The sequence below is a fragment of the Mus musculus genome, chromosome X (genome assembly GCF_000001635.26).
Source record: "Mus musculus strain C57BL/6J chromosome X, GRCm38.p6 C57BL/6J".
In the NCBI taxonomy this organism is placed as follows: Eukaryota; Metazoa; Chordata; class Mammalia; order Rodentia; family Muridae; genus Mus; species Mus musculus.
The window spans coordinates 101,036,174-101,063,417 of record NC_000086.7 but is presented as its reverse complement, the minus strand read 5'-3'; the positions used below and the strand labels follow the sequence as shown (position 1 = coordinate 101,063,417).

General features: G+C 38.6%; 1 protein-coding gene and 1 pseudogene across 2 annotated transcripts in view; one reads left to right on the top strand and one right to left on the bottom strand.

The window, feature by feature from the left end:
* Window positions 1-234: 234 nt before the first annotated feature.
* Gm9078 lies at window positions 235-3,631 on the bottom strand (annotated as a pseudogene).
* A 147-nt stretch (window positions 3,632-3,778) lies between these two features.
* Window positions 3,779-27,244, top strand: part of Tex11 (testis expressed gene 11) — a 220,992-nt gene continuing 197,526 nt past the window's right edge. For both annotated transcript variants that reach the window (NM_031384.2, NM_001167997.1), the window contains exons 1-5: window positions 3,779-3,905; window positions 4,001-4,062; window positions 12,838-12,959; window positions 19,893-19,977; window positions 24,292-24,371. In NM_031384.2, the coding sequence (NP_113561.2) occupies window positions 4,023-4,062; window positions 12,838-12,959; window positions 19,893-19,977; window positions 24,292-24,371 (327 nt within the window). In that variant the 5' untranslated portion in view covers window positions 3,779-3,905; window positions 4,001-4,022. The remainder of the gene's footprint in view (window positions 3,906-4,000; window positions 4,063-12,837; window positions 12,960-19,892; window positions 19,978-24,291; window positions 24,372-27,244) is intronic.

Sequence of the window (27,244 nt, the reverse complement as noted above, 5' to 3'; positions counted from 1 at the left end):
AAAAAAAAAACAAAAATAAAACCAAAAGAAAAAAAAAACAAAAACCAAACTACTGTCCCCATATATAACTAATTTGTGCTGAGCACCAACAAGAACCTGCTTTAAATTTCCATGCCAATTTACAACCCCCAGACTGTACCAGGCAAGGTTAGTGGCTATTGAAAATACCACCAGGACAGGGCTATCTAAAGACACATTCTGTAGTGTGTTAACTATACAAAAAAAGACACTGTACAGTTTAAAAACAAATCTTACACAGCCTTACATTTCAATTTTTTTCTTTAAAAGGAGTGAGTTGTGTACACGGGGGTTAAATGCTTTTTAGACAAGAAAAAAACTTCGCTAGAACCAACTTATTTATCATCATCATCTTCTTCATCATCGTCTTCCTCCTCCTCCTCCTCCTTATCTTCCTCTTCCTTCTTTTTCTTGCTCCTTTCAGCCTTGACCACCCCCTTTTTCACTGCATCAGGTTTTCCTTTAGCTCTGTAGGCAGCAATATCCTTCTCGTATTTCTCCTTCAGCTTGGCAGCCTTCTTCTCATAGGGCTGCTTGTCATCTGCTGCAGTGTTGTTCCACATCTCTCCTAGTTTCTTTGCAACATCACCAATGGATAAGCCAGGATGCTCGCCTTTGATTTTGGGGCGGTACTCAGAGCAGAACAAGAAGGGCGGAGGAGGCCTCTTGGGTGCATTGGGGTCCTTGAACTTCTTTTTGGTCTCCCTTTGTGTGTGTGTGGGGGTGGATGTAGGTTTTCATTCTCTTTCATAACGAGCCTTGTCAGCCTTTGCCATATCTTCAAATTTCCCCTTTTCTTTTCTTTTCATTCTTTTTTTTTTTTTTTTTTCGAGACAGGGTTTCTCTGTATAGCCCTGGCTGTCCTAGAACTCACTTTGTAGACCAGGCTGGCCTCGAACTCAGAAATCTGCCTGCCTCTGCCTCCCAAGTTCTGGGATTAAAGGTATGCGCCACCACCACCCAGCAAATTTCCCCTTTTCTTTAGCAGACATGGTCTTCCACCTCTCTGAGCACTTCTTGGAGAACTCTGAGAAGTTGACAGAAGCATCAGGGTGCTTCTTCTTGTGCTCCTCCCGGCAAGTTTGCACAAAGAATGCATATGAGGACATTTTGCCTCTCGGCTTCTTAGGATCTCCTTTGGCTATGTTTAGTTGATTTTCCTCCGCAAGGCACAGAGTTGCCCAGTGACTGTCCGGCTCTCCCTTGCCTCGGTGCTGTCTCTATGGAGCTCAATGAACTGCAATGGCTGTGTCTCTACACTTTTCTAAAGCAGGGCGGATCTCTCTCTCTTCTCCTCCCAGCCCCAAGCCAGGAAAATCCTAAAATCCCATCTCTGTCTGTCCTCTCCAGCTACTAGCTGCTGGCATCTTTATTTACCAGTTAGAACCAGCTGGGGGTGAAGGGGAGCAGTTTCCCAGAAGCTATGTGCAGACCCTTTTGTGCAAACAGTTTTTTGGGGAACATAATTAGTATTCGTAATGTAAGGATCCACAATTCACTGAAGAATGATACCCCAGACTCAAATAGTATGTAAACACAAAGAATGTTTACTCCAGCATGCTGGAGTCTCCCATTACCAACATAGAGAGACCTTGAAGTAAGCATGCAAGCCTGATTAAAGCACATTAGGAGAATTCCAGGGTAAGAGCCTGTCGTGGAAGCATCCTAGCCTTCTCAGAAATACAAGCAGCTACATATGTGCTGATCTCTGCTCTTGTCTTGGTTGGTTGGGTGTTTTGTTTTTTGGTTTCTGTTGCCCTCTCTGGTTCTTAGGAGAGTGTGATTGTTGTGTGCTGCCTCATAGGAAATTCTGGGATTCCGATAGGTATGTCCACTGGGGATTCTGGGCAAAACGTTTTTCTAGGTATTAGGAGCTGACATTTAGGAATGGGGATGGGCTAGGAGGGCGGGGTGAAGCTGTCCACAGGAGGAAGGAAGGTACGGTTTTCCACTGGGTTTTTGCTTTAATCCCTTTGGAAATGGGAGAGGGCAGCAAGTGGTCTGCTACGGAACTGGGCATGGGACTGGGGGATTGGGACTCAGAGGAATGGAGGGAGATGTGAAGGTCTGCAGTTATCCTCCATGCCTCCGTGACTGGAGTGCACAATTTCTTTTTTCTTCCTTTTTCTTTCCCTTTCTTTCTTTCTTTCTTTCTTTCTTTCTTTTCTTCTTCTTTTTTTTTTTTTTTTCGAGACAGGGTTTCTCTGTGTAGCCCTGGCTGTCCTGGAACTCACTCTGTAGACCAGGCTGGCCTCGAACTCAGAAATCCACCTGCCTCTGCCTCCCAAGTGCTGGGATCAAAGGCGTGCGCCACCACTGCCTGGCGAGTGCACAATTAATTTCTTTCTTTCTTTCTTTCTTTCTTTCTTTCTTTCTTTCTTTCTTTCTTTCTTTCCTTCCTTCCTTCCTTCCTTCCTTCCTTCTTTCTTTCTTTCTTTCTTTCTTTCTTTCTTTCTTTCTTTTTTTGGTTTTGGTTTTTTCGAGATAGGGTTTCTCTGTGTAGCCCCGACTGTCCTGGAACTCACTCTGTAGACCAGGCTGGCCTCGGACTCAGAAATCTGCCTGCCTCTGCCTCCCAAGTGCTGGAATTAAAGGTGTGCGGCGTGCGCCACCACGCCTGGCTCAGAGTGCACAATTTCTTATTTTTCTGAATTTTGACACGACTTACTTATTTCTTTGCTGGGGTTTTGCTACGCTTCTGAGCTGATCCAGAATGCCCGGGCTCAAGGGATTCTCTTGCTTTAGCCTCTGACTGCTGAGACTTTACAAGCCTGTGCTACTGTGTTGGGATACCTTGCCAGTTTGAAACACTGAGCAGCGCTGTCTACTATTCCTCCGCCATCTTTGTAGTGTGCATGTGTGTGAATTCTTATTCTTTTCTTTCTGTAATCCTGGCCATCTGTCCTTTCCTTTAAGGGCAGTGCACTTTTGGTCTTACATCATAGACCTTGTCCTGATAGTCTTGTTCTGGTTTTATCCAATATAGAGAATCTAGACAGGATTCCAAGGCGGAGGATCAATATACCGTAAAGGCCAAACGGGAGTGGCTTTTGACGAGAAGCAGAGACGGGGAGCTTTTTAATGGATAGCAAGTGCTCCGGTCTTGTCAGGTGGTTTCGTTCATCTTGTATATGTATGAGTGTGTATGTGTGTGTGTTATGACATCAGAGCTTCAAGTGTGTGTGTTATCGAACTCGGGACCCCACATCTGCAGCCCAGGTTTTAGAACTAGCAAGAAGAAACAGACATTTGAACATACTTTTTTTTTTCTTTCTGGTTTTTCGAGACAGGGTTTCTCTGTATAGCCCTGGCTGTCCTGGAACTCACACCAGGCTGGCCTCGAACTCAGAAATCCACCTGCCTCTGCCTCCCAAGTGCTGCGCCACTTCTTAGAGATGCTTTGAGGCAATATCTTTGGAACGAGAAGTTTGTGGGCAGCGGAAGTTGGTCATTTAAATGATGGGGGGTGGTGGTGGGTTATGGACGGCGGGAAGCTCAGCGCCAATTCAGTGACTGTTAGCGGAAAGGCGTGCAAGAGCGGGAAAGAAGGCGCCAAAAAAACCGCATCCAAGAACGAGGGGCCGATGGGATGCGCACGAGAGTTTTTGAACATTGAATCAGACCAATCACAGAGCGTGACTCATTCTGTCTGCACGACGAGGGCGGGGCACTGAGTGACAGACAGACCAATCACAGAGCGTGACTCTCTGGTAAAGCGTGAATCTCTCCTTCCGGCCTCGGCTTCGGGCCACCAGAGACGGAGAGACGGAGACGGAGTCGGAGACGCGAGACGCCAGCAAGCGTTTCGGGTGTGGGAGAGCAGACGCCTCCCTGTTTAACAACTTTCTCCTGGATTTGCAGCTTCCTCAACGTCCCTGCACCTTCAGGTAATAAGTAATGGGTATAGTTTTCTGGCAGAAGTGTCTTTTTGAGAAATTAGAGACTTGAGGACAGAATATTAAAATATATTCGTGTTCCATAGGCTGGAGCCAGACATTTAAAAAATGGACCGCATTACTGACTTTTACTTCTTGGACTTCAGAGGTAAGCAAGCTTTGTATGATAACATTTATTTTATGACTGATTGAAATCCTCGAGATGAACTGGTTGCTGCAACGGCTGCCCTTTTGGGTTTCGGTGTTGTTCCTTTATGAAATCCATGTCTGAATCTCCCATAGACAATTTTAAGGTGTCTCATCCGCCCAGTCTCTGCAGTACTTCGTCTCTTAGCCTTGGCACTGCAGTTAGACTTTTGCTTGCGCTTGGCAGGGTAGCCACGTTTGCCACAGATAGATTTCTGATAGTGGTCGTCCTTAGAGCCACGGAGACCGGCGGTACAATGTGTGCCTGTTTTTGGGATGCTTTCCAAAGGATGCCGTTCCTTTTGTCATGTTGCTTCTACCTCCGAGGCCAAAGAGACTGGAAGAGCCCCTTTTTGGCTTTTTTTTTTTTTTCAAGACAGGGTTTCTCTGTGTAGCCCTGGCTGTCCTGGAACTCACTCTGTAGACCAGGCTGGCCTCGAACTCAGAAATCCGCCTGCCTCTGCCACCACCGCCTGGCTTCCTCTTTGGCTTCTTGAGACAGAGTTTTTACTCTGTGTCTCAGGCTGACCTAGAACTTTATGTAGCCCAGGCTATCCTCAAACTTGCAATCTTCCTACCTAAGCTTCCAGAGTGCAGGTGTCAAACACCACACCTGGCCTATAATCCCAGCATTTGTAAGACTAAGGCTGGAGCAACACCTCAAATATTGTTTCCCAAAACAAAACCAAACAAAATGAAAACAAGCTCGGAGAGAGCTCTGTGGCAGTGTTTGCCTTCCACATGTAAATCCCTGGAGTGGAGGCCCAGCAGTGCAGTTTGTCTCATAAGTTTGTCTTTTCACAGTACTCAGTGCACCAGTTTTCCTCATGTATGTACCAGAAATAATATTTGGAACCTTTTATGAACTAGTGTAAGGAAACAAAATTGACAATCCATAGCTTATTTTCTGGTCATAATCTATAGCTTTTCCCCAGGAATTTTAGGAGATGCGGAATCATACTGTTTAACCTGAAAAAATACTGTGTAAAAAGTATATTTAAGCTGGGCAGTGGTGGCGCATCCCTGTAATCCCAGCACTTGGGAGGCAGAGGCAGGTGGATTTCTGAGTTCGAGGCCAGCCTGATCTACAGAGTGAGTTCCAGTACAGCCAGGGCTACACAGAGAAACCCTGTCTCGAAAAACCAAAAAAAAAAAAAAAAAAAAAAAAGGACATTCAGGAAGTTGTTGCAAGCAGATGGGCAGCTAACAATATAAACTTATTCTTGGAGATGATGCGGCTGTTAAGATCTTATCTTGTCCTAATTGTAAGGCCTGAATAAGGGCAGTTAGCTTGCCTCTAAGGCAGGGGTTTGAGGAACGAGCATATTTGCTTCTATAGTATCAAGGCAACGAAGTATTGTATGTTCTGCTTGTAAAATGATTTTTTTCAGAAAAAAAAATGCTGCCATCCACAAGCCATTCAACCTCAGGGCTATAAAGAAGTTTATCTTTAAGAAATTTAAAATTTATTTACTGTTAGAAAAACTAACTGTAAGGGCAGGTGAGATGGCTTAGCCAGTAAAGATGCTGGCCACCAAGCCTGGTGTCCCGAGTTGATCCCTGGGATCCACATGGTGCAAGGAGAGAAGAAATTCTGGAAGATTGTCTTCTGACCTCTATACTGGTGACATGTTACACATATGCACTTATAAGTGCACACGTGTGCGGAAACACACAAACATACACACAGACACACACACACACACACACACACACACACACACACACACACACAAGCAATTCCTGAAAGATAGGAGGCTAGTTTGAGGCCATCCTAGGCAGTATAATGAGACCATGCCTTGAGTAAGCTTCACATATACCTTTTCATATGGTAGGTTTGGAGACAAATTCTTATTTTCCTTTGTTTGGACTTTTAGCTTCTTTAGTTTGTTGTTATATAGATGCCCTTGTGATTTATTATTATAATATCCAAGTTTATATTTTCTTTTACTGATGTATTTATGATTGCTCATTCTATAAAGTCTTTTGAAAATCGAGCTGGGTGTGGTGGTGTATACCTGTAATCTCATCACTCCCAGACGCTAACACAGGAGGATTGTGAGTTTAAGGGTATCCTGAACTACATAGTGAATTTGAGGCCCCCTTAGGATATAAAATGAAACTGCCAAAAATGTATTTAAAAAACCTTGAATATAGTTGTATGCAATACCAGCCCCTGCCTAGTAGAAATTAATGAGCTACATATTTAATTTAAAATATTCTTTTTTTTAATGGTTTTTCGAGACAGGGTTTCTCTGTGTAGCCCTGGCTGTCCTGGAACTCACTCTGTAGACCAGGCTGGCCTCGAACTCAGAAATCCGCTTGCTTCTGCCTCTCAAGTGCTGGGATTAAAGGCGTGTGCCACCACTGCCTAATTTAAAATATTCTAGTAGACACATTAAACAGTATAAATAAATAGATGAAATTAATTTTAAAAAGATTCACTTATTTTTATTTTATATGTAAGGGTATTTTGATTGCATGTCCATCTGTGCATTATCTGTGTGCCTGGTGCCTGCAGAGGTCAGAAGAAGGTGTCAGATTTTCTGCAACAAATGGTTAATCGCAGCACTTGGGTGGCAGAGGCAGGCAGATCTCTGTGAGACTAGTGGGTCTATATAGCAAGTCCTAGGCTAGCCAAAGCTACATAGTGAGAGACCCTGTCTCAGGAACAAACAAACAGTACCCCCACTGCTGCTGTGGTTTTATTTTTTTCTGGATGCTTGGATGCCAGTTGAAGTGTAGTTGCCTTGATACGGCTCAAGGCTTTGCTTTTAATGATGTTGGTATTAGGCAAGTTAACTTCTTTATGCCATATTTCAGTCATTTGTAAAATTAGAGTATGTTACTGTCATTTTAAGATGACATAACTTTGAAAACTTGGTTGGTTGAAAGATGTGTATCAACATATACCATGTGTGAAAATGACTGTAAGTTCCTTAAGGGAGGGAAGTATGTCCTGTTAGCTATTGTTAAATGTTTATTGAATGAATTTATCAAAACCTGATAACTTGTGTGTTTCATTCATATTGTATACAAAGATAGGAACAGTATTATCAGTTATGTCCTTAATTTTTAAATTGATCATGATTGGTTTGTGTGTGTGTGTGTGTGTGTATGTGCATGTGTGTGCGTGTGTATGTTAAAGATGAAACCCAGGGCTTCAGGCATGCTAAGCATATACTCTGCCACTGAGCTATATGCCTCTGGTCCCTTAGAAACACTTGATGTTGATTTTTGTTGCTGATTTGAAAATTCATGTGAGAATTCAGATAAGCCTCTTGTTTTTCTGTTACTATGAAAATACCATAATGCATAATTGTTAGTGAGATTTTGTTTACTAATTCTCTAAATAGCTAGTGAATTCTGTTAGGAATAGAAAATTAAAAATACCTTGTGCGGAGACTTAATTATCTATCTTTTGATTTTATTAACTTTTTGATTGATCTCTTTTGTAAGCAACCTTTGGTGTATATGGAGAATTGCTTCCCAGATTCTCCTAATTCTCCACTGCTCAAGTTCTTTATATAAAATTCCAGAGTTTGTATAATCTATGCATGCCCTCCTATACATTTTGTTTTTCCTGTTTGTAGTTTGTTTAATTAATTAATTAATTAATTAATTAATTAATAAGACATGGGGTCTCTGTGTAGCTTTGGTTGTCCCAGAACTCACTCTGTGGGCCTCGAACTCACAGAGGTCTGCCTGCCTCTACCTCCAGAGTGCTGGGATTAAAGGCATGCGCCAAACTGCCAGGCTTGTTTCTACTTTCATGTCATCAGTACATAGATGATTTTATGTATCTATAAGGTATTAAGGCCCATTAATGACAGGAAACGTTTGGTTTTTGAGACAGGATCTCTCTGTGTAGCCCTGACTGACCTGGAACTACTCTCTATGTAGACCAGGCTGACCTTAGAACTCACAGAGATCTGCTTGCCTCTGCTTCTCAAGAGCTGCAACTAACGTTGTGAGCCACCACTGCTATACAATATATGTCTTTTGAAACTGACTTAATTTGCTTAATGTGCTGAACTCTAGTTGCATTCATATTCTGACGAATGACACAGCTTCCTGTTGTTGAGGATGATCTGGAAGTCCAGGCCTCAAGTGCTTCTCCTGCTTCATACAGGCCTGTTCTACTGCACCTGGTCTTTTACAAATACTTTAAAGCTGGCTATATTTTGTGCAGTTTACATTGTTTATAGATAGGCAATCACAGTGCCTAATATATTGTTCTCAGCAAGCAGAAATTCATTTATTAATTGAATTACAGTTGTTTAAGTAGATATACATAGCCTTTGGTAGCCACAGTAACCACAACAAAAGAGATCTTAAGCTGAGTATTCTTTGCCAAGTAGAGCATGGCTTATGTGGAAGAGGTGGCAGAAAGACTGTAAGGGTCAGTGGTAGTGGATAAGAAAACAATGTGATCCAGATATAACAGGACTTATATTCACAGGCTGTGACAGGAGGCACAAGAACAAACAAAGTCCCAGCACTGTAAAAAGGAGGAGGGCAGAGTCCCACTTCTAATCAAGAAGCTATTTGCCATTGATGCCTACTAGAAAAGGGGGAAAAAATCAGTTTTCTCTAATGGAGTGTCAGTGGATATCAATAACACTCTATGGCATGCACCGTGCATAGGAGTAGTCAGTCGGTCAGTACAAAACAGACTGGGTTTTTTTTTGGGGGGGGGGGAGGGGATTTTTCTTGTTTGATTTTTGTCTTATTGATTTTTTGTTTATATATATATATCCATCTCTATATATCTATATATCTGTCTGTCTATCTGCCTATCTATCTATCTATCTATCTGGCCATGAAGTTGGGTAGGATCTGGGAGGAGTTGAGACAGAAAAAAAATATGATCAAAATATATTATATGAAAAAAGTTTTTAATTACAAAAAAGAGAGAGAACTAGCTGAGCAGTGGTGGCATCATGGACTTTTTTTTTTTTTTTTGGTTTTTCGAAACAGGGTTTCTCTGTGTAGCCCTGGCTGTCCTGGAGCTCACTTTGTAGATCAGACTGGCCTCGAATTTAGAAATCCGCCTGCCTCTGCCTCCTGAGTGCTGGGATTAAAGGCGTGCACCACCACGCCCGGCGGACCTTTATTTAATCCCAGCACTCAGGAGGCAAAGGCAGGCAGAACATTGTGTTTGAGGTCAGCCTGGTCTACAGAGCAAGTTCCAGGACAGTCAGTTACACCTGTTTAACCATCTTGGGGGAAAAAAAGAGACAGGAAAAACAACAACAAAAACCCCAATATAACACAATTTACCTTAGAAAGAAAGAAAGAGAGAAAGAAAGAAAGAAAGAAAGAGAGAAAGAAAGAAAAAGAAAGAAAGGAAGAAAGAAAGAAAGGAGGAAAGAGGCTTAGCTATAAGGGATAACAGAAGGAAATGGGTTATAATAATAACAACAAAAGAGTACCATCAGGCTGCAGTTGTAGTTTGTTTGACTAGCAATCACAAGACCCTGGATTTGAGCACCATCTCTCAAAAGTATTTTCTGTGGATGCTTTGTAAATTTGTTGTTCTTGGGCCTGTTTGCTTGGAAAACTTTTTTCCCCAGCCCTTTATTCTAAGGTAACACCTTTGTTGCTGAGGTGTATTTTTTGTATTCAGTAAAAATATGAATCCTGTTCACTATCCAGTTGTTAGCCCGTGCCTTTTTTGAATATTTATTTATCTATTATGTGTAAGTACACTGTAGTTGTCTTAAGTCACTCGAGAAGAGAGTCAGATCTTGATACGGATGGTTGTGAGCCACCATGTGGTTGCTAGGATTTGAACTCAGGACCTTTGGAAGAACGGTCAATGGTCTTAACCGCTAGGCCATCTCTCCAGCCCCTAGCCTGTGTCTTTTAATTGGGAAATTGAGTCCATTGATGTTGAGAGATATTCAAGACCAATGACTGTTGATTCCTGTTATTTTGTTGTTGTTCCTGGTGTTGGTAGTGTGTATGTTTCCCTTCTTCACGTGTATTTTTTCCCTATAGTTTTCTTAGTTTGTCACTTGTCCCACAGTTATTTTCTATTTATGTCACCTAAGAAGTGACTTCATTTTTTGAAGTCCCTTTGTTCTTACTGGGTTAAGTGCTCTATTACTGAGGCGCTTTATTACTATTCTACACTGTTTCCACTTTTTTCAGTTCTAGAAGTTGAGAACCTATTTTACAAAATGTTCCCTGTATAGAGTAGATTAAAAATATTCAATGAGAATGCATCTGATAAAATCCTTGATTCTGAAGCACCATGCACATGCTCATTCCACCCCCCTGACCCCTACTGTCATCTTTTCTGAGATGGGGGTGTCACTCTATAGTATAGGCTGGCTTCTCAAGTACTTAGATTACAGGCGTGAGCCATCACATCTCACTTTTTGTTCTTTTCTAATGTAATCATTGTGCCATGAAATAGAATCTTGAATTGACCCTGATAGACCTTTGAGCAGCTTTGGCTTTTGACTGACTGGTTGAGCCAGTGGAGGTCACTGAAGTTGCCTGGGGAGGGGCACACAGACAGGCCTTTTTGTAGATTTTTCTATGTCGTAATAGAAATTTCCTTCTTCAATGACAGGGAAAATGTTTATTTTCTATTACACTGTATGTAGAATCTTGTTTGTCTAATTAGCATTAATTGATGCTAGTTAACAGGGCCACCACCAGAGAATCATGCCAGAGCTTTAGCTAGCAGGAATCTTTTTAAATTAGATAGACTGAAATCATGTCATAAATTATATTTCATTCTGATAGCTTTGTTTAACCATTTTGTTTTTGTTTCCAGTGTATGATTTTGCTTGATATGACCTTAATGTGACATGCTGGCTTCACATCTTAGGAAGATTGCATTTAGAAGCTCTTCTGTGAGCTGCTTTTAATAGTAAATTCTTCCTTTCTAGTGTAACCCTTATTCAGCTATGTGATCTCTACTCCCTACCCAGCTTTTCTGACTTCATTTTATACTAAAGGACTACAGTATGCCATTGCTTCTGCTGGTGTCAATCAAGTTGTTGAACTGCTTGACACTGAAAATGTATTTTGAAAGGATCAGAACTATTTTTTTTTTTTTTGGTTTTTCGAGACAGGGTTTCTCTGTATAGCCCTGGCTGTCCTGGAACTCACTTGAACTCAGAAATCCGCCTGCCTCTGTCTCCCAAGTGCTGGGATTAAAGGCGTGCGCCACCACGCCCGGCTGCAGAACTATTTTGAAATTATTATTTTCATATGAAAAGTTATTTCATATGAATCTTTACATTAAGTAAGTTATGGGAAGAAGAAAAGATAGAGATTTAGTTTTTCAAATATATCTTATCACCTATAGTGTTAAAGGCAGGTGTGGTATATTTTCTGTAATTTTTCCGCTTATCCAGTGGTGTCCTAGTTAATATTACTGTGATGAAACATCATGACCAAAATCAAGTTGGGGAGGAAGGAGTTTATTAGGCTTACATTTCCTTATCTCTGATCATCAAATGAAGTCAGGACAGGAAGTCAAACAGTGCAGGCACCCAGAGGCAGGAGCTGCTGCAGAAGCCATGGAGGGGTACCACTTACCAGCTTACTCCTTGTGGCTTGCTCAGCCTGCTTTCTTATAGAACCTAGGCCCACCAGCCAAGGGATGGCACCACCCACAATGAGCTGGGCCCTCCTCCATCAATCACTAATTAAGAAAATGCCCTACAGCTAGATCTTGCAGAGGCTTTTTTTCAACTGAGGTTCCTTCTATTCAGGTAATTAGTGTGTTTCAAGTTGACATAAAACTAGCCATCACAAGCAGATATAGTTTCCATGTGCTATAAAAAATATTTGAACATAATTTGCTTTGTGAGGTTTTATTTGAATCTGTTTTCTAACATTTAGGTAAAAAATGATAATTGTAGCAGATTAAAGATGTGTTTGTTGAAGTTGAAGGATAGTTTAGTGTTCTAGCACTTGTGTAACAAGTACGAGTCTCTGAATTCCACCTGCACACATACCCTTACAGACATATACCTTTTTAGCACAGTTAGGAGATGCTTTTATAGTATTCTTATGAATAAATATAATAACGCTTTGCATTTTGTATGATAGTCAGAAGAAAAGGAAAAGATGTACCTTATTGAAACTGTGTTACACTAGGTTGGAAAAATTTTCTCAATTTTGATAATATGAAAGGTATCAGTTTGAGTCTCCATGTTTTTTTCCTTTAATAAATTCCATGGCCTAGTAGGATTTGGCTATGTGGAGGATCTGGTGCTCAGATTGTTTAGAAAATAGTGACATCATTTATACAGATTCAATAACTGGGCAATGTTGTCTCTAATTGAACATGTCATTTCTTTTCCTTACAAAGCAAGGCCAATACTTCAGAACCAGCATAAATTAATGTTTGACTAATGCTTGCAAGTAATAATATTTCAGATTTACAGGATATATATCTACTCTCCTTAATTCTCTTATTTTTTTTTAAGTTAGAAGGCATTGCTAATGTTTTGTACTAGTTTTAACTTTATCTATTATAACATTAATCTTTGTGGAGTCAATACATTTTACTTTCTGAGAATGATCACCAAGTTTAAGTTAATCCCAGTGGTAATTGTTCCCTATCTTTAGCTAAAAGAAATTTTATTTTCAGTTTTTACTTAATGCTGTCTTTATTTGGCTAAATATCTAGGAACAAATTTGACAATGCTTTGCTAACTAACCAATTGTGATAAGTTCATAGCACACTTATTATTTATTATTATTTCAGAATCTGTTAAAACCCTGATCATAACTGGTAATTCATGGAGACTACAAGAAATGATTGACAGATTCTTCACAAACATATCAAATTTCAACAGAGAGTCTCTGACTGAAATACAGAATATTCAGGTTAGTAAAAATATAATTTTGCTCATGATAATTTGGGTGATGTTTGTTTTAAAGATTTATTATGTATGTACAGGTATGTGTCTGCATGTGGGTTTGGCATGTGAATACAGGTGTGTGCGTATAGAGGCCAGAGGCTCCAGATCCCCTTGAGCTGTACTTAGGTCCCCTGCAAGATTTGCTCTTAACCACTGAACATCTCTCCAGCCCCCCACCTTATTTTTCCAGACAGGGTCTCACACTGAACCAGCTCACTGACTGGCCTTCAAGCCATACTGAACCTTCTGTTTCTGCCTTCTCAGTGTGTGCAGATATGTCAGTCTGCTAGATATAAAAATATACCGAACTAACCATATGAAGTGATGTCCATTTTACTTTTCTACAGTTAGTCATATGAAGCTGCTGCAATGTACAACTTTATATCTTAACACTGTCTGTAGGGATTTGATATGTGGGTATTTGATGGTCCAAGCTCAGGTCCTCATGGATGCACAATTTTGTTAGCACCTGTTGCTTTATTTTCCTGTAAGGGTTTTAGGGTGAGTGAGATGGCTCAGAAGAAAAAGAAAGGTACCTCTTGCTGAGCCTAACTCAAGTGTGATTCCTAAGATACACATGGTAGAAGGAGAAAATCAATTTTCATAATTGTCCTCTAATCTGCATATGTGTCTCCTTCCACACAAAAAAGTAAAAATGTAATTGAAATTTAAGATTTATTTTTTAGTGTTCATATACATATATATGTGTGTATATATGTATATATATATATATATATATATCTTTTAATTTTATTTATTTTACATCCCAACTGCAGTTTCCCTTCCCTCCTCTCCTCCTAGTCCCTCCCCTGTCCCCCATCTACTCCTCCTCTGTTTCTCTTTAGAAAAGGGCTGGCCTTTTACATTTTTTATTATGGATATATGTGTATTCATGTATCTCTGTGGGTATGTGCAAGTGAGGGTAGGTGCCTATGGAGGCCAGAGCCATTGGATGTTCTAGGAGCTGGAGTTATAGTTGTGAATTTGTCCTGCTGGGAATAAATTTTGGTCCTCTGGAAGAATAGTAGGTAATTCCATTGAGCAATAGCTCCAGTCCCTGACATTAAAATTTTTTTCTTATATTTGTGTTTATGATAATTTTGGGCCTGTTCTTGAAAAAAGATTTTTGTGCATGAATGTTTGCCTTCATATAAGTATGTATGCCACATGTATGCCTGGTGGTTGCAGAGGTTAGAAGAGGGCATCAGATCCTCTTGAGCTGGAGTTAAACAATTGTAAGCCACCTCGTGTGTGCTGGGAACTGAACCTGTATCTTCTGCAAGAGCAGCAAGTGCTCTGAATCACTGATCCATTTCTCCAGCCCCTTCAGTTTGTTTGTATATGGTGTGAAAAAGGAGTTCAGCTTTATTCTTTTGCATGTGGGGTAGCAAGTTGTCTAGCATCAGTTGTAGTAGACCTTTTCTCTGTTGGATTTGTCTCAGTTTAAAGTCTGTTAACCATACTGTAAAGGTTTATTTCTGGACTTGATTCTCTTCCACTATCTTTTCCTATGTCATTACTACAGTGTAGCTTTGCAGTCAATTTTGAAATTAGAAAATGTTAGTTCTCTGTTTGCTCTTTGTTTTCAAGACTGATTTTAAATGTTCTTGGTGAATTTTCATATAAATTCTGTATTTATCTCATCAGTTTATGCAAAGATGGCAGATAGAACTTTGATCATGTCTGCAGTTGAATTTATAGGTCAGGGGCTGTACAGATGTCTCCTTTGTTCTTCTAGAGGTCCTGAGTTAAATTTCCACATGGTAGCTTACAACTGTTCTATAATGGAATCTATTGCCCTCTTCTGGTGTATATGCAAATAAAACATTCATATGAAATATATGTGTATAAATATATATATTTATAAACAAATTTATAGGTCAGTTTAGCAAATATTTTTTTGACCTATGAAATGGTGTTTTCCTATTCATTAGGCCATTTTTCATTTCTTAGTTTCATTTCTTTAGTTTTAATTTTGAACTTATTTTGATAATTTTATTCCTGAATACTTTAGCCTTGATAATGTTTTTGGAAATACAGCAATTTAAATTTTAGACTGTTAATTGTTACATAGAAATTCGGTTGCTTTTTTTTTAATTCCTTGTGTGTGTGTGTGTGTGTGTGTTTTGGCTGGGGATTGAATCTGGGCCTTGTGCATGCTAGGCAAGCAGCCTGTCAGTGAGCTGAGTCTCAGACTACCATTCATTACATTTTATTTATTGATCTTCTTGTACCTTTGCTGAATTTGTTGATTAGTTATAATGTCTTTTAGCAGATTACTTAGTCTGTAAGTCTTTTTAAGTTATAACATTTACTTGTACTTAATTGTTCATAAAAAGTTATTATAAGATTCAATATCTTGGGATAGCAACATGGCTCAGTAGTTAAAAGCCATGAAGCCTGATGACCTGAGTTTGATATATAAACAAACACATAAATATAACAAACATTGAAATAGTCTGGTTTTATTTTCTAAGAAAGTTCATTTGGTTTTAGAAATACCTTAAATTTTATTTCTAGAAAGCTTAATTTTTATAGTGTTCAAATACTGGATGTGTTATTATTTTTTAAAGATTTATTTATTTTATATGTATGAGTATTTTGCCTGCATGTGTGCCTGGTACCTAAAGAGGCCAGGAGAAATGCTAGATCCACTGGAACTGGCATCTTGGATAGGTATATTCCATCATGTGGGTGCTTGGAACTGAATCTGGGTCCTCTGCAAGAATAAGTGCTTTTAACCTCTGAGCCATCTCTCTAGCCATAGCTATGTTTATTATTATAAATTTATGCAGACCTAACAGAAAATCAGACAAACATTAGGCAGTAAATACATGTGCTAAAATTTATGCATATTGTGACTTTCAAGTATTTATAATTATAATTTACTTTGTACCTTCTAATAAAATATAAAAAGATACAAATTTATTTAAATATCATGGAGTAGTTAGTATACCTGGGAATTTTGAGTAAGGAGAAATTATCACCTATACTCATATAATTGTAACATAACTACTATCATTTTGTATATTTCCTCTAGTAATTATTACATTTAAATTTTACATAGCAATAAGTATAATGCACATGTAAAGTTTTTTATTGTAAAAACAATTTATTCTTTTTTCCCATCATTTTATTAAAATATTTTTCAGAAAGAAAAGTTGGGGGCTGGGGTAGGGTTTGGTTAGCATTTGTGAAGTCCAGGATTTGCTCCCATGCACTGAGCCCTTTGCAAATTACAGTGGAGACTTCTTTAGCAGTCATTTAGATTCTACAGCTACATTTCCTCCTTCCTTTCCTTCCTTTTCTTTTCCAGCACAGGGGATTGAACTTGGCCTCACTCACGCTAAACAAGTGCTCTTCTGAGCTCTAGTTACTGTCTCTGCTCACCATTCCTTTACCATCTGGATTTGTTCACCATTTTTTGATCACCACAGCTAATATTTTGGCACTCACTTCATCAAGAGCCATGATTTTTTTGGGGGGGGATTTTTTTTGAGACAGGGTTTCTCTGTGTAGCCCTGGCTGTCCTGGAACTCAACTCTGTAGACCAGGCTGGCCTCAAACTCGAGATTTGCCTGCCTCTGTCTCCTGAGTGCTGGGATTAAAGGCGAGTGCCACTGCCGCCTGGTGACAAGATCCATGATTTTATTAAAGCTCTTTTGGAGGTAAATTTATATTAGTACAGCATTTTTTAAAATATAATTTTGTATCTTATCTTTTCACTAGATATAAGAACATTTCCCATGTTAAGGCATTTTCCCCCCTTTATTTTGTTATTTCGAGATGGCTCACTGTGGCTGACCTGGGATTCAAATTCAGAGAGATCACTGCCTTTGCCTTCCAACTGCTGGGATTAAAAGCATGTACCACCACGTTAGGGGCCACTATTTTTTTTGTAAATTTATCGTGTGTTGTGTGTGGCTTCACAAAATTGTCATCTGCTCTCCACATGGCATGGCATATGTGCCCCCCCCCCACTAATGCGAGTTCCAGGGGTTGGATTATGTGAGAAGTTTCCTTACCTTTACCTACTGAGCCATCTCAATTGTTGTGACTACTATTTTAAAACGGCTCAATCATATCCCTTCAAGGGGATTTCTTATAATTTATTTATGCATTTCTTTATTATTGACTATATTGTTCTGCATTTTTCTCTATCATAGGTAATAAAAGGAACATTATTAAGTGCAAAGATTATTTCACACTTGTATTATTTTCTTACAATAGACTCTTAGAAGAGCAGTTACTAGGGCAAAATATATGAACAATTTTTGCTAATTTTACGTATTGCCAAATTGCTTTCCAAAATGCCAAAAGATAGGTCTTTAAGGAGCCTAGCATAATGGTCATCAGAGAGGCTTCAAATGCAGAGATCCACAGTGAAACATTACACGGAGCTTGGGGAATCCTTTGGAAGAAGGGGAGGAAGGATTGTAGGAGCCAAAGGAGTTAAGGACACCATAAGAAAACCCACAGAAACAACTAATCTGGGCCCCTGGGAGCTCTTAGGGACTGAACTGACAATCAGGGAGCCTGCATGGGTCTAACCTAGGTCCTCTGTATATATGTTGTGGTTTTGTAGCTTGGTCTTCTTGTGAAAACTCTAAAAGTGGGAGCTGGGGCTGTCGCTGACCCTTTTGGCTGCTTTAGGGACCCTTTCCTCCTCCTGGGTTGCCTAGTTAAGCCTTAATATAAGGGTTTGTGTCTAGTCTTAGCATAACTTGTTTGGTTGAGATCTCTGGGATGCCTGATCTCTTCTGAAGGGAAAGAAGGAGGAGTGGAAGAGTGGATCTGGGGAAGAGGAGAGGTGTTGGGGGGAGGGACTGGGAGGAGAGGAGGGACAGGAAGCTGCATTCAGGATGTAGTATCTGAGAGAAGAATAAAAAAAGAAGAAAGATGTTTTGATGTGAATGTTCATTTTTCCTCTTTAAATTTGGAGTCAAATATTAACTTCACATGTTGGTGATATAAATCATATAATTTATGTGAAAATTCATCATTCAGTCAGCAATTATAGTATGTGAGAGGGATGGAGGTGGGCATGAGAATTTGCCCCAGAATAGGAAAGTGAAATGGCATCTATGCTAAATTATCTGACTGTATAAATGGAATCTCAAACGTCAGAAAAAAAAAGGTGGAGGTGTAGATAAGAGAGAAGGCACTGGGGAAAAAAAGACTTAGTAAAATATAGACCTGGGGATTTTGTTTTGTGGTATATATTTTGTCTAGTATATACTCTTATCTAGTATATACAAGGCCCTGGCTTCCATCCATAGTATGGAATAAAAACTTCCACCGTCAGTGTGATTTATAGTGGATGTATTTTACTTACTGCCTTTAGTCAGTTACTATCAATATATTTGTCATAAGGTATTGATATGTAGAGTCTATCATTATTCACCATCACACCTTAGGAGATTTAAATCAAGGCTATGTTATATTGCACTCAGACAGTAGTTCCAGCCTGGTTCACTTACTGCTTTCAAAGGTTATTTGCAAGAAACCAAATCAAAGTTTTTCCCCCCACCTTTTCAGAATTGGGGATCAGAACTTGGGGTTGAATTTAGGGAAGCATTCTACTATTAAGTTATAGCACTCCCTCAACCTAATTCCAAGTATTTTTAAAAAATGATTTATTTTTATTTTATGTACATTGATATTTTGCTTTTGTGTGTGACTATGGAACTGGAGTTACAGGCAGTTATGAGCTAGGAATTGAGCCTGGGTCCTTTGGAAGAACAGACAGTGGTCTTAACTGCTATGCTATCTCTCCAACTGCCATTTGTACATATTATCTTCAGTCTTCAGTTTTTCCTTGAGACACGGTAGGTTTAGTTAACATTTTTTTTTCAGTTAACTAGGTTCTGCCTTATACAAAGAAAACCCTAGAGGAGCATTTAGAAACTTTGTCCCTTGGCTCCCAGAATGAAACACAATAAAATGATGAATCCTATTATTTAAATGTATATTCTTTATTTAATATTTTTGCATGTACTATGTTAAATATGCTCTATAAGACATGATATTTTCGACTGAGAAGCCCATTTGGGAAACAAGGATAAGAACTAAAATTACTTAAAAATAAGCTTTGGTTGTAGTTTAGTTTTAGAAGCTTGCCTGTGTGGGAGAGATCCTGGGTTCAATCCAGGGCAAGAAACATCATGTCAGGGTTGATGTTGCACCCCTATTCTTCTTCCATCACTCAAGAGGCAGAGACAGGTGAATTGCTATAAATTCTAAGCCAAACTGATCCTTATCCAGAGTGCCAGGCCAGCTAGGCTACATAGAGAGACTTTACTCTTCTGCCCCGTCCCTCAAACCCCTCAAATTAAGCTAAACCGAGTCAGAGTAAATGATTTGAGAGTTTTGTAATTAATTGCTAAATTGTGTGACAGTGAATATAAAAATTCAAAGAAGAAAGAGTCAAGGGTGGTTTAGTGGTGGAGTTCTTGTTTAACATTCATGTAATCTTGAGTTGGATCTCCTTGAACTGCCAAAGCTGTGACAAAAAGAGAGGAGATGTCAGCCAACTGTACTAATTGCCAAAAGTTTTGTGGATGTTGCTTGTAAGACTAACATAGATTTTATTTACAGGAAGACAAAGGAAAGAGGTATAATTCAGGTTAAAGTGAACCAGATGAATAATGATAAGTAAATGGGGATACACAAATTATGTTCAGGCTGCAAAGATAATTCCTCTTAAGAGATGATAAGATTTCTGTGAGGAGAAGTGGATTAAGGTTATATTTGAAGGTTCAGGAAATGACCCACAGTACCAATATAAGCATACAACATACTAGAATGAATATATATGTATATATGTATTCATTTATATATAAATAATTGAAGGTGTAGAGTATCTTAACTGGCTAAATAAATGTTTCCCTTTGTCTAGATTGAAGAAATTGCAGTGAACCTGTGGAACTGGGCAGTTACTAAGAGAGTAGAACTGTCTGTGAGGAAAAACCAGGCAGCTAAACGTACGTATACATTTTCTGACCCACTATGAAAAATAGTCTTACTAGACATTGGGTAATACTCCTGAAGTTTGACTGTTTTGACAAGTTCTTACATAGGGATTAATTCATTAAGTGACAACCAAAGTTTCCTAAGCTAATAGTTTTCCAGTATTCATGATTTTTTTAGAGGTATCCCTTTGTTAATACAAGCTTTAAGGTACCACTGCAAGATAGTCTGCAGATTAACAAAGCTATCCAAAAGATGGGAAAATAAAACCTGAAGAAAGTGTGAAAGAACATGGGTCGCTGGGAGGACATGGTCAGAATCGTCCAGATTCCTAAGGACTTTCAAATACTTACTTCCTCTCTCTGCTAATATTAGAATGAAATACATTGCCGTGTGAGGCATTTAGATTTTTACATTTTTATTCTATGTGTATTGGTGTTTTGCCTATATATATACCTGCATACCACATACATAAGTTACAGTTGGTTGTAAGCCACCATGTGGGTGCTGGGAATTGAATTCAGGTCCTCTGGAAAAGCAGTCAGTATTTCTAACTACGAAGCCATCTCTTTAGCCTCCTGATTTTTAAAAAAAAATTTTTTTTTAAAAAGAATCATCTCTTCCTGTGGTAATCCAATAAACATAGTGGTAAATTACCAAGAAAAGCTATAGAAAAACCAAGAAAAACTATATTTCTACTTGTAAGAATGAAAAATGAGAACAGTGAAACAAGCAGAGACAAACATCTTTCTGTATGCTTTAGTGTTTGGTATAGCTTTGGTTGCTTTAGCTAAAATGTTTAAGGCCTAATGTGCTGACAGTTACTGGTTTTTAACAAGGATAGTGATGGAAAATGCATTCATGAGAGTTACCATTTAGTTATAAAGGACACAGTGAAGTAAAGAACTCTGACTTTGTAAAGGTGAATTACTTTTTTCTGTATACAGCAAGCAGAATTTACTAAGTGTTTATGTTTGTGAATATAAATGAAATTATACAGTTTCAGATAGGGTAGTTGAAATAATTAAGAATATCCTTATTTATGAGTTTTCCCCTCCATTATTTTGTTTAGAGAATAGTTCTCTCCCTTTAAGATAAGTACGGGTATTATTGCTTGCAGATGCCTTGACTTCTACAGCTCTGAGAAAAGGAAGAATAAGAATTTATCTATCAGAGAAGCACTACACAAGTGAATTCTTATGCCCTACCTCATCTTGCTTAAATATTATTTTGTTTTGTTTTTTTGAGATAGGGTTTCTTTGTATAATAGCCCTGGCTAGCCTAGAATTGTCTCTGTAGTCCAGGCTGGCCTCCAACATACAGAGATCCACCTGCCTCTGCTTCCCAAGTGTTGAGATTAAAGGCATGCACCACCACTGCCCAGCTATATATGTTATTAATTAGATACTTGGGTTATACTTTGACATAGTAAAGAATTTGTTATGTTACAGGAAGATTTAAGTGATTTGCTCTACAACTGTGTTGCTTAGAAGATAGTTGTCTCCTTATAAACACAATTCAGTGTGCCTGCCTTATGGTAATGACGGAAAGATGTTACCAAGACTTTTATAGATTTTATAATTTGAAAGAATTATGGAATAATGAACAGAAATTGGAAAGCCTAAAATAGAGGATAGGCTTGTAAATTTTATTTGTGTGTGTGTTGGGAACTGAAGGCCTCATGCATACTAAGTGAGCACTCTTTTTTTTTTTTTTTTTTGATTTTTCGAGACAGGGTTTCTCTGTGTAACCCTGGCTGTCCTGGAACTCACTCTGTAGACCAGGTTGGCCTTGAACTCAGAAATCCACCTGCCTCTGCCTCCCAAGTGCTGGGATTAAAGGTGTGTGACACTACTGCCTGGCCTAAGTGAACACTTTTGTCACTGAACTTTATGTCCATCCTTAAAACTGTTTGTGGTAACAGATTGGAGATATGACTCATCTAGGCTGAGCCTGTAGTTTTGTCAGTTACTCATGTGAAGGTCGTAGCTGGAAGCTCTGAGAGTAGTTGAGTTCTCTGGAGGAGAAAAGAATGATTCAAGTTCTAGTACCCACATGGTCATTCTCAGCCATCTTTAACTCCAGTTTCAGGAGATCCGACACCTTGCCTCTGTGGGCACCAGACATATATATGTGGTATACAAACATACATGCAGACAAAAATATACATACATAAAGTTTTAAAACAAATTTTAGAAAGTTTAGCACTGAAAGAAAGAGGAAAAGTGGGATAAAGGTTTGAAACACAGTGAAGTTACTTCTTTTTCTTTTTCTTTTTTCCTTTTTCGAGACAGGGTTTCTCTGTGTAGCCCTGGCTGTCCTGGAACTCACTCTGTAGACCAGACTGGCCTCGAACTCTGAGATCCACCTCCCTCTATTTCCTGAGTGCTGGGATTAAAGGCATGTGCCACCGGCTGCTTTTTAATGTTTGAAGGTAGAATGGAAGAAAATTTGGAGTTGGGACTGAACATAACTTTAAGTGGGGGAGTAATTTCATCAGGGCTCTTGAAAATAACGAAACAATTAATAAACATTAACAAAAAGAAAGGAAACAATTAAATGGAAATTCAAATAAATGTAAACATATAATTAGAAATTATTTTACCAAAGTACATGTCAGAAAAATAACTTTGTTAACAGATAAATAGATTTTTTTTTTTTTTACATTTCACGATAAGCAATAAAAATCTGACCACTTCAATCATCCTAAATTTTATCTGGGAAATATTTCTTTTATGGTGGAACATTTATAAGAAATGGTCCCAGTAGCCGGGCATGGTGGCACACGCCTTTAATCCCAGCACTCAGGAGGCAGAGGCAGGTAGATTTCTGAGTTCGAGGCCAGCCTGGTCTACAAAGTGAGTTCCAGGTCAGCCAGGGCTACACAGAGAAACCCTGTCTCAGAAAATAATAATAATAATAAAAAAAAAACTGGTCCCAGCATGGGTAGAATGATTACTTACATCTAGCATAAAGTTGACTGGGTATGGAGTTCAGCTGGAAGAGTCCTTGTTCAGAATGTTGAAATCCTGGGTTCCATTTCTAGCACTACAAAATTAGGCATGGTGCATGCCTGTAATCTGAGTACTCAGGAAGATCAGAAGTTCAAGGGCACTGAGTCCCTATGAGTTGGAGGCCAGTCTGGGCTGTATGAGACTGTCTCAAAAGAAAAAGGTAACTAGTTCAGTAAACTCATTTTTTAAAATGTGCATATGTTTTACAATAAGGCAGAGTCCAGATGTGAACAAGTTACAGTTATGCAGACTTTCCTATTTTCAGTGACAGTCAACTGTACAATAAAGGCACCTGAATTTCATATGTTATACTTCAAGAACTTTTATGTCATCTTAGAAAATATTTAGAAAGTTTCAGATTTTAGAAGAAAACATAAAACTACCTGAAATCCAGAAATTTGTTAGATGACGAATAAACTATAGGCTGCAGCTCTCATGAAAATGATTTTGTCAGCATGCTTCAGGGGCATTATGTGGAATCAGATGTCCTCAGTGGAGATTTAGGATTTAACTCCTACGGATATTAAAATGTTAGAATTATAAATATTATATCATTAAATATATTTGACTAGAATTAGTAAGCAAGCAATTCATTTGATAAACCAGGTTTTTTTACTTTTGGAAAACTGATTATTTAGATGGTCTTTTGAAATTCCTGTTTGAGGCCCAGGAGGTTAGCTCTGTGCTGGAGCACTCACTCACTATGTGAGTTGTTTGAACCTTAGCACAGGAAAAAGAAAAAGAAAAGATTAAAAAAATATGCTGGATGCAACACAAAATGAATTCCATGTGTTTTTCTATGCTTTTTGTTTTGTTTTATATTTTTCGTCTTAATGGGGTTTTTGTTAGTTTGTTTTGATTTTCTGTTTTTTTTTTGAGAGAGAGAGAGAGAATGAATATGAAGTTGGGTGGGTAGGGAGGTGGGAATAATCTGGGAGGAATTGGGGAGAAGGAACATGATCAAAATACATTGTATGAAAAAAAAATTTAAAGAAAAACTACTCTGGATGTGGTGGTCCATGTCCTAATTCCATCACTGAGGAGTTGAAGGCTGGAGGTTCAGGAGTTCAAAGCTACATTGAGCTACATAGTAAATTTTAGGCCAGTGTGGCCCACATGAGATCCTGTCTCAAAGAACAACAAAAGCCAGACTAAACAAAACCCACAGCAAAACTTTGCAAAAGACAAATAAAAACCCCACAACTTCTTTTTATAAACAATAAAGCTGCCTTCATTTTAATCATTTATTTTTTTAATATATAAAAAGAAAATTTGTGCTTTATGTTTCATGGATATCTAATTACTTTTTTGCAGTGTGTTATATTGCTTGCAAGCTGGTATATATGCATGGAATCTCAGTCTCTTCAGAAGAAGCTATTCAAAGACAGATTTTGGTAAGCCCTGATTCATTGAAGAAATGAAATAAGATTAAATGACACAGTAGTTATTTACTTCTATGAAAATAATTGAACTTAATATAAAACTGGAAGAACCTTTAGTGTTTTCCATGTTTCTTTTTTATTAATGTAAGTAGTATAGTTGTTCTCATAAGTACTGTATTTAATAGAATGATTCAATGAAGAAAATATTGAAATGTAATCCTATATTTATAAATTATTTCATTTATCACCTCCAATTTGATGGATATTTTTTCTAGGCCAGGTATGATAGCACATAGTTGTAATTGCAGTACTTAGGAAGCTAAGGCAGGAGGCTTTCAAATTTGAAGTCAGCCTGGGATACATACAGATTTTTACATCAGTCTGTCTCAGAAAACAAAAAAGTTTTTTTTTCATGAAAAATTTGAACTATTCAGCAATGAAAGGAGTTCAAGATTAGTTGATTGGTTTATTTTGATATTTGAGACAGCATTTTGTAGCCCAGCATTTTAGCTGGCTTTTTTAAGGTATTATTTAATTATATGTATATGTATATGTATATGTATATGTATACACATATATGTATATATATATGTATTTGTGTGTATATATATGTACATATATATACATATACATACACACACACACATATATATATATACATACATGTATATATGTATATGATGAGTACACTGTAGCTGTCTTCAGACGCACCAGAAGAGGGCATCAGATCCCATTACAGATGGTTATGAGCCACCATGTGGTTGCTGGGAATTAAACTCAGGACCTCTGAAAGAACAGTCAATGTTCTTAACCACTAAGCCATCTCTCCAACCCTTAGCTGGCTTTCTAATTGCTGTGATAAACCAGTACCCCCAGAGCTCATGTCTCTAGCTGCATATGTAGCAGAAGATGGCCTAGTCGGCCATCATTGGGAAGAAAGGCCCCTTAGTCTTGCAAACTTTATATGTCCCAGTACAGGGGAACGCCAGGGCCAAGAAGCGGGAGTGGGTGGGTAGGGGAGCAGGGCAGGGGGGAGGGTATAAGGAACTTTCGGGATAGCATTTGAATTTGAAATATATATAAAGAAAATATCTAATAAAAATGTAACTTAAAAAATACTATGATATAACAACATGAAGGAAGGGTATATTTTGGCTCATGGTTTCAGAGGTATCAGTCTGTCATGCCATAATGCATTTGGTAAAGCAGAGCATTTCACATCATGCTAGCCAGAAAGCAAAGAAAAGGCATGAAGGAAGCCAGGCATAGTGGCACATGTCTGTAATCTCTATTGATTGGGGGGTTGAGGCAGGAGGGTTGAGGAAAGTTAGAGGCCATTTCAATACCAAGTTGATCAAGGAGGGCTATATATATATATATCAAGACAGTGTCCCAATATTTTCCTTTCAAAATGGAAATGATCAGAGACAAGGTAGCCCTAAGGACCTGTTCTCAGTGCCTGACTTCTTTCAGCCAGTTCTGACTCACTGAAATTTCCAATAGCACCACCAATTGAAGGCTAATTCTCAGGCACATGAGCCTCTGAGAGACATTTCATATTCAAACCATAGCCTCCAGCCTTAGTTGGAACTTATGATCGATCCTCCTGCCTCAGCATCCTAATGTGCTAAGATTACATATGTATGCCACCAGGCTTGACTTACTTGCTGATTTATTTACCTATTTATTATTTATTTCCTTGTATCTTTGGGTGTTTTACCTGCACCATTTGTGTGACTAGTGCCCTTGTAGGCCAGAAGAGGACATCAGATTCCTTGGATCCAGAGTCACAGATGGTTTTGAATCATTTTGTGGGTGCTGGGAATAAAACCTGGGTCCTCTGGAAGAGCAGCAAATGATCTTAACCACTGAGCATCTCTTCAGCCCTACAGTTTTTGAGACAGGGTCTCACTATGCAGCCCTGGTTGTCCTGGAATTTGTTATGTAGACCAAACTGACCTTGAATCCAGAGACATACTCCTCCTGCTTTTACCTCTACCTCCCTGTTACTGGGATTAAAGGAGTGTGTCCCCATGCCTGACTGTTTATTTACTTTTGAGGCAAGAGTCTCAAAATTTTAATTTTTTAAAAATTTTATTTATTCATTATGTAAGTACACTGTAGCTGTCTTCAGACACTCCAGAAGAGGGCGTCAGATCCCGTTACGGATGGTTGTGAGCCACCATGTGGTTGCTGGGATTTGAACCCCTGACCTTCGGAAGAGCAGTCGGGTGCTCTTACCCGCTGAGCCATCTCACCAGCCCTCAAAATTTTAATTTTGCTAAAGGGAAATTCTAATAGGTAATTCTAATTCTAGTAGATAACAAGGTAATTCTAATAGGTAATAACTCTTATTACCAAGTTTAATTTTAAACTACTCGCCTCAAGTGATCCTGTTGTGCCAGTCTCCTAAGTAGCTGGGACTGTGGGCTTATATATCCAGCAAGCATTTGGCATGTAGAGTGTGAAGACCGAGGTATGGTTTCTAGCCCTGTGACTTACTAGCTATGTTACCTTGAAAGGTTAGTTTTCTCATTTGTAAAATGAGGAGAATAATATTCTTTGTGCAGTGCCATAGGGTTAAAATTATCGTTTTATGAGAAGTGCTTTGTGAACTATAAATGAGTACAAATAGATAAGTATGCTAATAGTATGTAAATACACATCTGTCATATATGATGGGGTAAAACTGTGTGGAATGTGGGCCTTCCTTTTGTATTTCTCTTCTTTCAAAGACTGAAGTCACCCAAGTGCTTTGCTCAGCCTTTACAAAATGCTATTTTCAGTGGGAAGACTGATTTGACTCAAACTATATAGTCATGGGTGGAATAGAAAGTCATCTTCTTTAGTTATTAATATTTAAAAATAGCATAGTAGTTTGGCAT